This window comes from Python bivittatus, unplaced genomic scaffold (genome assembly GCF_059951505.1).
Source record: "Python bivittatus isolate LINGU-HERP-01145 unplaced genomic scaffold, Pbiv_v1 ctg000700_np1212, whole genome shotgun sequence".
NCBI lineage: Eukaryota > Metazoa > Chordata > Lepidosauria > Squamata > Pythonidae > Python > Python bivittatus.
In genome coordinates, this window is record NW_028277098.1 from 39,498,244 (window position 1) to 39,510,988 (window position 12,745).

At 36.0% G+C, this 12,745-nt stretch overlaps 1 protein-coding gene across 9 annotated transcripts in view; it reads left to right on the forward strand.

Annotated features, from left to right (window-relative positions):
• The window catches only part of KANK4 (KN motif and ankyrin repeat domains 4), a 59,531-nt gene extending 50,459 nt beyond the window's left edge, over positions 1 to 9,072 (forward strand). For all 9 annotated transcript variants that reach the window (XM_088153622.1, XM_088153626.1, XM_088153624.1 and 6 more), the window contains exons 8-10: positions 108 to 250; positions 4,006 to 4,206; positions 6,295 to 9,072. In XM_088153622.1, coding sequence (XP_088009748.1) covers positions 108 to 250; positions 4,006 to 4,206; positions 6,295 to 6,396 — 446 coding nt within the window. In that variant the 3' untranslated portion in view covers positions 6,397 to 9,072. The remainder of the gene's footprint in view (positions 1 to 107; positions 251 to 4,005; positions 4,207 to 6,294) is intronic.
• Positions 9,073 to 12,745: the final 3,673 nt, after the last annotated feature.

The window sequence follows — 12,745 nt, forward strand, 5'->3', positions numbered from 1 at the left end:
TCAGTAGAGGAGAAGTATCTCATTTAGGTTTTGAGACTATAACTAAATCAATTTTGAAAAGTCTTCCTCTCCAATTACTGATATCTAATGCTTTGTTTCTTCTTTAGGTATTTGTGATGTGGATCATCAAAATAAAGCTGGGTATACAGCAGTAATGATCACTCCGCTAGCGTCAGCAGAGACTGAGGAAGAAATGGAGGTAGTCACAAAGCTGTTGAAAGAAGGCAATGTTAACATAAGGGCTAGCCAGGTATATTTAAATTTTTGTTAACCCAAAGGCTATTTTTATATGATCATGTTCTCCAATAATATTTCATGATTTGTTATTATATGTACATATCACCTAGGAGAAAGAATTCCAAAATAAAACCTGGAAAAAACAAGGACAAACCATTTTCATACAGTTGCTAAGAAAACTGAACATGGCTAAAATATTTAGAGAAGTTTTGGTGCTAGATGATGAAACTCCCCAGGTCAGAAGATACTTCTCTGGTTAATGGAAAAGAGCATTAACCTTTCATGAGTAGATCTGGAGGTAATGTCATTTCAAACCAAAGTCACAAGAATCTGGTCACTGATGAGGCCAGTACTGAAAGGCTTTCTTTGATTGGAACATAACATCTGAATAGCATGAATCAAGGAAAACTTTAAATTGTCAAAGTAGAAATGAAATACCCTAAATTAGATATTTTAGGAGTAAGTGAACCTAGGTGGTTTGGAATGGTCCATTTTACAAATTGCAAAACTTGCTAAATGCAGCTTCTATAGTATTATTAATTAGAATGCATAAGTTGAAGAAACAGAGGAACCTAGAATTACATCAAGATTTGTATTGGATAAATGCCATAATGCTGGAGAAAGATTTTGTGAAGATATTTTTTGTTCAATATGTCCTTTAAACAATGAAAACATAAATTCTACTTCTGGTCCTAGACATTAACAGATAACTTAAATAAAATTGACCACATAATAAAAAAAAAAAATCAGAAGACGGATAAGTACAGTCTATAGTCAGAGCATTTCTTGGTGCAGATGGTGAAACAGACCAGAAATATACAGGTATACAGGTTATACTTTGAAAATTAAAGAGATTAGCTATGCCATCAAGATTTGATTTGGAGAATATACAATCTGAGTATAGGATCAGTGTAAGGACCCATTGATGCACATAGGTTATGCAAAAGAGAACCTAGGAGGTATGGGAAGAGGTATGTGAAAACAAAAATAGGGGGGAAAAAACAAACCAAACCAAGATTTCAGAAAAAAAAAGAAGCAAGTGGCTTTCATAACAAGGGAGAAATGGGGAATGAAAAGCTGCTGCAGTAAGAATATATGATAATTGAACACAAACTTTCAGCATCAAGTAAGAAAAGAGCAAAAAAGGAATTTCAATCAAGAATGTTAACGATAACAAGGCCAAAAAGAAAAAGAGGGGGGCATTTTTAAGAAGAAAGAATTTTAAGAGAAATTGCATGCAAATGTAATGCCAAAGTAGGCTTACTCAAAAGTAATCCAAAAAAAGCATCTAATAGATGCAAATGAAGTAAAGGAAAGTAGAAAAGCTATACCAAAATAATTTACACATGGGATTGTGACGGGCAGTAAATTAGCTGGTAAATAGGAAAAATCCGAGTGCAGATGAAATCCTTACTGGCTGTAGGAGACGAGACTTACAGTGACAAATGCTCAATGGCACAAATGCCAAGTATGGAATAAGAGAATGTAACCTAGAGTAACTTGGAGATTGGAAAAGATCAGTATATTTATCTATGCCAAATGAAAGAGATGCAAGACAGTGTGCAGATTCGTGAATCATTGCACACATTCCTGATGCATGGAAACTTTTGATTAAGGTCTTATAAAGAAGAATAAAACTATACATGGAAAGAAAAATGCCAAAGGAAGGCGCAGAGGAACAACATCAGATGAATAACATCAGATGAATAATGCAGGGAGAGGAAGAAAGAGAAAATATAAGAAGGTTGTTTACCTTTGCTTTTTTTAAACTAAAGCAAGGCATTTGATTGCACAGGTCATACAAAAATAGGGAATATATTAAGACTAATTAATGTGCCAGACATCTGATTATTATCCTAAGGAACCTTTCAACAAATCAGGAACTACTTTAAGAACTGAATTTGGAGAAAGAGTGGTTCAGAACAGGAAGGAATCCGTTAAAGATGCATATTGTCTCCATACCTGTTTAGCATATAGTAAATATATTAATAGCAGGATTGGAAAGGACCCCTAGAATAAAATTGGAGTTGAAATACAGTATTAACCATTTCAGACAATAACACTGTGTTAGCTGAACACAGATTTAGAATAACTGTATAGAAATTAAAAAAGGAAAGTAAAAAGTTGGGGTTATTATTAAATATTGAGAACAGAAACATAATACAGTACCAGCCAAAATGCGTAGTGAATTCACAGTTGATGGCAATACTGTGAAGATGATAGTTTTGTTTTCTTGAATTCAAGAATAGATAACTAATATACTGGAGAAGACAAAAATCAGATATTCTGACACATTGATTCGTCTTTAATATATCACTACAATGAAAAAGATCAGAATAGTTAAAGCAGTGCTTTCTTCCAATATTAATATATTGCTGTGAAAGTTGGACATTAAAAAATATAGATACCTTTGAGTTATGGATTTGGAGATAGTTATTAATAATAACATATACATCAAGAAGAATAAGTCACTCATTCTAGATCAAATAAAGTTTATACAAGTAGTCCTTGCTTAATGACAGTAATTGGGACCAGGAACTACCTCACTAAGTCACATGACCGTGCTGACTTACAACAGCAGTTCTGGAAGTCTCGGTTGCTGTCATTAAGTGAATTCTGCATGGTCATTAAGCACAATGTCATGTGATCACCATTTGCAACCTCCTGCTGGCTTTCTCATTGACTTTGCTTGTCAAAATCCGGCTGTGGTGATCATGTGACTGCGACACTACGACCGTCGTAATTTTGAGCCATTTGCCAAGCATCCTAATTGCAATCACATGACAATGGAGATGCTGTGACAGCCACAACTTCAAGGACTGGTTGTAAGTCTCCTTGTTCAATACCATCGTAACTTCGGTTGCTGAACAAGTGGTCATTAATCAAGGACTACCTGTATCTGCTCCCATGAAGTGATCAGCAAGTAAAAGGTCACATCAAATGTGAAAGGAGGCTGGGCCACTACTTGGCAAGGCTGAGACAAGTAGAAGAAAGTGAAGACAATAAATATGGCAGATGGACAGGATCAGGAAAGTCACTGGAATGTCCTTGGAAGAAATTGGGATATCTTTGGGTATAGGTTGAAATAATAGGATTTGTCCAAACAGTCACAAGGGGTAAGGCCTGACTTGATTACACCTAAGTCAAATGACTTCATTTGATCATCATCAAGGAAAATAAGGGATTATTCAAAACATTTCATTTCCAGTGATTTTATAAAGTGTTTACTATTAATACACTTAAATAACATCAGATGATCTAATGTTAAACCAAAAGATGAACCAACTATAAGATGGAAAAGTTCATTCATTAAGAAATGGACAGCACCTTCATAGCTTGTGGATCTTTCACCATGCTTCCATCAACTAATGCCTCCAGAGGTGACACAGAGTACTTGCAAGGTAGGTGGGGAGCTGGGAGTGCACTAGATCCAGCAAATCCACAGTTCATCTCAGCATGCTTCCTGACTTATCAACCCTCCCCTTGTCTTCTTTTTCTGCTACTAAAACATCTCTTTAGGAAAAACTGGACTTAGAGGCTGAAGAGGAACTGGGTTTCTAAAATCAGATTTCCCATTTTGAGATCCACATCTTCTCTACAACCTTGGGGGGGGGGGGGATCCAAAGAATGTTATGTCCTCTTGCATCATCTCCCACAGTGTATTATGAAAGATTGCTTGTAGATATTGGTATTTTAGTGATGAGTATAAGTGAATGAGAATGATATATAAACATTGAGTATGCAACTATCATTAATGGTGTTTTCTAGGGTGGACAGACTGCCTTAATTTTGGGAGTGAGCCATGATAGAGAAGATATGGTGAAAGCATTGCTGTCATGCAATGCTGATATAAACCTTCAGGATGACGATGGTCTATCACCATTAATGGTGGCTTCTCAGCATGGTAATTTGGAGATGGTGAAACTTCTTTTATCTCATTCAGGCTGTGATCCTACATTAGTGGACAAGGTGAGAAAAATAGACACCTTTTCCCATATATTTTTGGCTAGGTGCTCTGTATGAGTTTTTACTTACAAAATTATTTGGACTAGGGCTATTTCTATAATGACATTTGAAGGGGTGCCCGGCTGAATGAAATTTGCTAGGCAATTCAACATTTCTCTGCTTTTGATTTAATAAAAATGTGGTTATTTAAAAAGATTTGGTGTGGAGACCTTTTTGGTTTAAGATTATCGGAGCTTTAACAGGTATTCTAATTGTTGGCAATTAGTTAAGATTTGCTATTTTTAGAGAGGACAGGTATGATATATTTTAACAATATTATACTGTGCACTTTTTAAAGCTGTTTGCTATCTTCTTTTTATGTCAGTTGTAAAACTAAACACAAATAAACAAGATCCTGCGGGTTTAGCTACACTGAAAATAAGCTTGCCAGATATTAACCCCAACAAGTTTGAGTTTAAAAGTTTCGGAACCAATAATGTGGATGATTTTTTTTCCTCCAGAATGCAGACATTCTTATAGAAATGTATGTTGTTCAGATAGATTTGCTCTTGATTTGACTGTGGATCTCTTAAAAGGGACCACATGCAACACAAAATTGCATAAAGGGTATAGTTCTTACAAGTAATTATTTTACTCAGTCACAGATTAGTATGAGGTTTGTGTAGATATAATACCCATAAACACCATAATTATATGTGCACAGTAATTTAAATCACATGATGTAATGGCACCATGATAGAGTAAAACAAGCATGCTAGAAAACTATTTGAATAGTATCTGTCAATTAAAAGTTCATGATACAACAAGATTGAGTATGTGGATACATGCTTTGTTTGAAAGTACAGATTTCAAGGTGAAATTCTTCATGGGTGGATCCCTACTTACAAGGTAAAGTAATACCCTTGCTCATTTTCCCTGCAATTTGGACCAAATGTAAGAACCTTTACAATGACAGTGTATTGGTTATTATTTAAGATAATATTTAAATTAGTTAAGTGTTTAATGGACATAAAATAAAAGTGATGGGTATAGAACATTCAGCAAATATGAAGAAATGATTGATAATACATTCCCATAATTTAACATAGAACTAAATCAAGGTATTTATCTAACGTTTTACTATTGGACTATAATGGCTTCCATGTTCTTGTACATTATATTGAGTAACTTTGTTCTACTCACAGTAAAAATTACCTAGCCATTTGTGGAATGTCACTCTAGATTCTTAAAAACATACAAACCAGAACTTACTAAATAACTTTCATAAAACTGATCCTCAGTTTGCCGGGTGTGAGACCAGTTCCAGTCAGGAAAATAACTCAGCTAGACTAAATACACTGCAGTTTATCTTTCTTTCATAGTTTAATTTACATTGGAAAAACTTTTGTTTACTTTATCTTGATGGAAGCTGAAGAAAATGCTATAATTAGGTACAGATGAGTCTTATCAAGTTTTGACTCATTGTGAAAGTGCCTAGTTTTGAAGCACAATATGCAAAATAGGTCTAAGGCAAGACCATGATTTATAATGTGCCTGTAATTTCATAAGCACTGGTGCAGCTGGAAACCTTCAGCATCCTTTTCCACAAATAGCCCATGTTTATTCTAGTCATGGTCTTGAGATAAAGGGACTGTTTCATTAATGAGTGCTCCTCTCTATGAGCAGAGGATTCATTTTGTAAACAGGTTGGGTTCTGTAAAATCAAAAGAAATAATTTGCATGCTTCAAATTTCTAATTTAAAATGCAGATTCATAATTGCTACCAAAAATCCAGAATAGATATAGATGGTAGGTAGGTAGGTAGGTAGGTAGGTAGGTGGGTGGATGGATGGATGGATGGATGGATGGATGATAGATAGATAGATAGATAGATAGATAGATAGATAGATAGATAGATAGATAGCCTGTCCTCACATAGAAGTCCTAATGGGCTTGCCTTCTATACAGCAGAAGCAAGTACATTATTCTTTATTCACATAATTCACCTCATAAATATACATCTTTAAATTTGGGTGTGTCTATCTGGGAAAAGTAAAGAGATTAGGGGTGCTGGCATAATAATCTCCTTTTTCCTTCTTCTTCATCATGTAGGCTGGCAATTCTGCTTTGTCCATGGCTTTGAAATCTGCCCACGTGGAAATTGCAGAGCTCCTACAGACCTGCATACATCATACTCAAATTCTGAATACATAAAAGGAAATGAAAAACTGTATCTGCTTGAATGAGAAATTCATAACAAAAGACTTATTATATTAGCCAACTCTGTAACCACTTTATATGCCAATGATCTAGCTGATAACCACTGATTTATCTACTTATGGAAAAAAAGGAAGTATGCCAATTATTTGCATACATTCCTCATAAATGAATCACTCTCCTAAGCTGCTTTTATAGTCCTGACCTATGCCCACTGGAACAAATGAGGATTAGATTATTACATTGCCTTTTTATTAATAACTGTTCTTTTTTTCAAATTATTATCTTCTTAAGGGGGAGAATTGAGCCTATTTTTTATTTCTTAGTGCAGTACCTTTGAAAAGCATTAAGAAGTTATTTGTTGACTCTAGACATACATATTCAGTTGCCTACTGAAATGGATGGATACATACCCATTTATAAGGGTAAAGTGCTTCCAAAAATGTTATGAACACACCAAAGCTATTCAATGAAGATATTGGTAAGACTGGCCTATTTTGACAAATTTAGTATATTTGGGTATCCTGATCCTAGATCAGTTTATATGAATTATCAGGGTACCATGATCTAGCAAAGCAGATAAGTTAGTTATATTCTCTCTGCAAGGTCACCCCTCTTGATTCTCTTATTTGCTTCAAAGCTTAATGCTACAGGTTTATTTAATTCCAGAAACCAATTCATTGTTCTGTAAGGGAATCAGTTAAGTGCCAGATCTTGTTCTCACTACTCCAGAACAAAGCATCATATCAGGGAGAAGGGACCACTTAAGAAAATAGTTTGGGCCTGATCCCAATGCTGTCCAGAGGTTCTTTATTAGTATAAGTTGCACTGAGAGCCACCTAGATGTAGGGAGATACTATTCTTTAGGAGAAAAAAAAAAAAAACTTAGATACAATGAAGACTTGCCCTACACTCTCTTGCCCCCAGCTTCTACACTGTTTCCCCATTTCGTGCATATGTAGAAAGTGGAGCTGAGTCTCACAAGAAACCTGTTGCGAAAATAGAACTCTGGATCTAGTGGTGAGATCTTGTCCTTCCTTGTCTTCTGTATTCCTGATATCATCTAATTTTAGGCATGCTATGCTATTGTGCTATGCTTTTCTGCCCACGCTAATAGCTAATGATTTCTGGTAAGGGTGGCAAAGGATAGATCAAATTTTACATTATCAACTTGTAAAACTAGGCATAACCAGGAAGGCAGACAAGAAGGAATGGAATTAAAATGTAGACCCTTGTAGCGAGTTCTTCCAGCCCCAGAAAAATCAGCTCATTGAATCAGCTGAGAATAGTGACCCTGCTTTTAAAATGAGTGTCTAGGACTTCGCTCTTATAGCATATGGTGTTTCCAATTTAGCTACAATACTTAGAAAAATAGATAATGCATGCTATTTTTAACCAGCTGTTTCAAAGCAAGATTCAGTTAATTTGTAAGTTGTGCTATTTATTAGTATTGATTTTGGTAGGTACCAGTGATCAGTGCTTTCTCAGCACGCAGTAAATATAGATTAAGATATATTTTACATACTAATCCAACTGACTTGAGGTATATGGCTATAATATAAGTATTCAAAGCTAAGTATATCAGACAGGGCCTGAAAGAAGGTAAATTGGAATCTGCAGCTAAACTCTAGGTCATTCCAAATTCCAATGATTCCAAATTATTTAACCAAAGTGCGAATAAATGCTTCTTCTCAAATTAGGGGATCGATATCCAAAAAAAAAAATGGGAAGAAATAGGAATGAACACGTGTACAAGCTCTAGTTTTGGCATTAAAAGAAATGCATGGGCTCCTTTAAAGCTAACTCAGCTTGCCTTGTAATAAAAACGTAGGAATAGCAATAGCCTGCCTATTTTTGATTTAGAAAAATATGTGAATGTTTCCAGTCCAAATGCACACATTATTTCTTTTATATTCAGAAAGCACAAGGATTTTGTTTTCTGTCCCTTTGGAATTATTATATGCATAGCACTTTTATGTCATGTGATTTGAATTTGACTTAACCAATCAAGATGAAGTATATTTTTCTCTGGAAGTTTCAGGACAGGTTTGATACAAGTGCTGATTTTTCTTTTTTTGGTAAGCTAAGCACAAAGAGCAAAATAATTTAAACTTCCTTGTGAGGATTCTTATTGTTTGAGGTATTTTCATAATTGAGTTTTGTGGAGTCTTTCTCATGGCTTTGTATGAAAGGTGCCTTTTGGGCAAACATCTGTTTCTTGGTTTCATCAGGCAAAACTCTTGGAAATCCCAAATCTGGGGAAATGAAATATGATGTAATAATTTAACTGCCACCTTGTTCTATTTACTGAGTATCCCACCTATGGGGTAGCTAGAACTTGCAGAAGTCACTGCAATGTACACAAGACAGACTTTCCTTGAATTTCCATTGTTCACCCAATAACTTTCAAACATACATTCCATAGCCTTAAAACTGTGCAGGCAGCTTCTCACTCTCAACCCCCCCCCCCCGGTGGATCAGTTAAAGTTCAGAGTGATGAATTATAATATGCAGTATGTATACTCTTAGTGACTCTGTCTCAGCTTTGGCCTGCAAATGTAACATTTGAAACGACTTAGTTTGCTATGCATGTATGTCATATCACTTTTGCTTAATTTTTTGGGATAAGTTTACTGTAATCTATTGTTTTCAGGCAAATAAATTGAACTGAAAAACAACCACTTATTTGCCGCCTGCCAAATAATTTTTGAAAATCTGGTGTGTTGTATAAGCACGGTTGGATGCAGTGTGGATGCTACTGATCAAAGAAAGAAATTACATGCTCTTCTGGGAACGTATAAGATCTCATGGCTGCAATGTTGCAAGAAGCATCAGGGTTCCTTTTAAAAGGGAAACCTAAAGAGTATGGAAATAATTTGGAAAAAATAACGTAAAGCATGAGAAGCACATGTGTTTCTTTGTACTTTGTAAAAAAGCACTTTGTAGCTCTTTAAAGCAGCTATATCTTTTCCTGAGGTTGTACAGCTACTCTCTGCATGAGTTTCCTTCTGCAAGACATAGCCTCACGATCCCCCTTATTTCTTACTCATTTGAATTTTATAAATGGAGCCACATTTTATTCAGACTTGGGAACTGTGGTTTGTTAACATTATAACAGTGAGATCTACTTAGGATCAAGGTATGATTCCAGGGATTGATTTTGATCAGCCTGCAGTTCTCTGAATTTGAACATGACAAGGATTGATAGTTAATGGAGCAACAGGGCTGAGCCTGAAGGATAAAAGTATAGATGTCTCAAAGCTTCTCTCCCAGGAGTTACACTCCTAATTCTGCCTCCTGCCTTGGTTAATGGCTTGGTAGTTACCACTTCATAACAAATATGCCTTTTTATTTTGCTTCAACTCAGTCTTGATTCCTGATGACCACAGAAAAGTCCATGCAATTTTCTAGGCAGCATTTTTGTAAGTGGGTGGCTATTGCCTTCTTCCTAGGGTTGAGAGAAAGTGACTGGTCTACAGTCATCCATGGCTTCTATGCCTAAGGTAGGACTAGAACTTAGGTTTCCCTGCTCCTAATCCAGCATTTTCATCACTAGAACAAACTGGCTGTCCTATGTGCTTTACTAGCAAATAAAATGAAAAAAAATATCAAAATTAAAAGCACACTGTAGCACCCCCTCATATGGAGTGTTGGGGTGTGCAATTAGCGGAATCAACCTTTTCTCCTTTGAGAGAGAGCTCAACCTCACAATGTATGAGAATCCAACTTTATTGAAAAGAAAAAGAGAGCATACTGTAAAATATCCTTTTAGCTTTAAGTAGTCACATAGAAAACATTTAGAGACCACGGATATAACATGCAAAGTTGCTCAAATCACAGGATAATTCTGGGTGGATGCTAAATGGTATTGATCTGCCTCTAATTTAGAGGAATAGTACTCTGAAGAGGTTTCAAATGGCATAAAAACACACAATTTACTGAGCACGTACAAGGGTAACTTTACTTCACAAAAGGGCTGCCATTTTGAATATAAAATGGAGATTTTCCTGTAAGTCACTTTGGGCTCTTAGAGAAAGATTGGAGATGAAAGCATAATAAACAAGACCTTTCATATTTTAGCAGGGTGACTGTGGGTCACATGCTGACAAAGAACATCTCCAGCTTAAATCATATTTGAAAAGCAATTGTATTTGAAATATTGAAAACGTCCCTCCTTTGACCTTTCTATGCTATATAATACAATTAAGAATCTTCTTCAGTAGGGAGTCACCACACGGCATCTATGAACTTGGTGGTAAGTTGCCATTTAAATTAGTCCTACAAGTATGCTGGCAGAGTTGCTCTTTTAAATTTTTTATGAGCCTTCTATAATTGCATCGAGAGGAAAGTTTATAAAAAGTTTTAAAAATGCCAGGATTGATAAAAGTAGTCACGGATGTTGAAAGGTAATCAATGCAAAGCCCGGCAATGAAGGCTGAAGGAAGCTAAATCAATCTGAGAAACTAGCCCAGCTGACAAAAGAAACTTCTATGCTCTGCATCTGAAGTAAAAGGGGAAAAAAATTGTGACCACAGCAGTGTAGAGTTGCTTTAAAATGTTAAGGCTCTTATTGAGCTGCCCTTGTTAAAAATAAAACTATAGCCTTAGTCATTCCACCACTAAACTAAACTTCTAACACAATTATAATGCCATAGGTAAATCAAAGATTTGGGGGGAGGGCTGTTCTCACCTGTCTTCCCCCCCCCCCTTTCATATATTTCCTCCCTTTTTCCTTCATTGGATTTGCCTCCACAGAATATAGACGTATTCCAGTGCCAGTTTGAGAGTCTGGTGGATTCAATAATCAGATTTGCTCCAGATTGCCAAAGTACTGGACTCAGGAGCACAGGATTTTACACTTTTTTCAAAACCTTGAACTAAACCTTGATTTCATTACTGTGCTCCAGGAAGGAAACTAGTTTCATTTCACCCCAGAAGGTCTTTCCATGTGGAGCCCTTGGGGTTCTCTGAGCTTGGTTCTTTTCTTGCAAACGTTTCATTACCCAGCTAGGTAACATCTTCAGTGCTAAAATGGGATGGGGTTTGCTCTCTATTTATGTGGTGTGGCCTGCCTTGCCAGTGCTGGTAAGGGTTAGCACTGAAGATGTTACCTAGCCGGGTAATGAAACATTTGCAAGAAAAGAACCAAGCTCAGAGAACCCCAAGGACGCCACAGTTCAACCCTGAGCTACACATATTCACCTCTGTAGGTCTTTCCATCTCCCATTCCGTTATTTGTGCCCGTGTCTGAATACCTACGGCAGGGCAGGTGCAATCTGTGACTGATCAAGCTGATCTAGTCCAAAGTCATGGATGCTGGTTCTCCACAGCCAAAGGGAGCCAAACAAAACCTCGCTCCAAGTTAATATGGTTTACTGATTAGAAAAGAGAGAATTGCACTGGATTCACAAGTTACAGATTTACCAGTTAAACAAAACTGTAAATTGTTAAGTACATTATACAACCAGTGTTACTAAATATTATGCACTTAAAATAACAAAATAATGCTAATGATTGTATAGCCATACAGGGGTGTGTGTGTGTGTGTATATGTACATAAACATACATACACACACGTACATATGTATTTATATAGACATACATGCATACACATATAATGTATACATCTCCATGCACACATTTCCACAGATATGCATTGAGTGTGTGTAAGATATATTTATGTGTGTGTATATGTATATAATTGTGTATAATATATGTGTGTGCATGAATGACAACAGATCAATTAAATGCATATGGGATCCTACTTACTAGAATGATATTGAAATAGAGAAGCTGCATCTCTTTCATTCCCTGAGCAGCCTTCTTCCCAGATGTTTGGGTTTGTGCTATAAATAAACAAAAAGGTGGAAAGGAGAAGTTAATGACTCTGACTGAAAAATGCACAGTTGCATACATGGAGTATATTAGGGTCCATATCAAAAATTTATGTTTTGCAATGTTATGTTCTCCAGCCTTTGAACCTCATATTTTTACAAAGTCCAGGGTACCACAGAAGGCAAAGAAGAGTAGGAACTTCATTTCATTCAGGGAAACTAGGTCAGGATCCAAGCAATTTCACACTGACATTGTAAAGAGGAATTACACATTTCCTGTTAGTAAAATTCAGTGGCAATTCAAAATATACTGCCTATTCCCTTTATTCACATAAGCAAATAACTTGATTGTGAACAGTAACATAACTCTATCATTAAAGCCCTCTGGCAGGAAAGCCCTAACTACAATTTCTCTGAATTCACTGAAGATAACCCCAACATTTAATGCAAAAATGTTAAATGTCTTATGTTGTAATAACAAATGAGCAATTTATAAAAAATACCTGTACTTG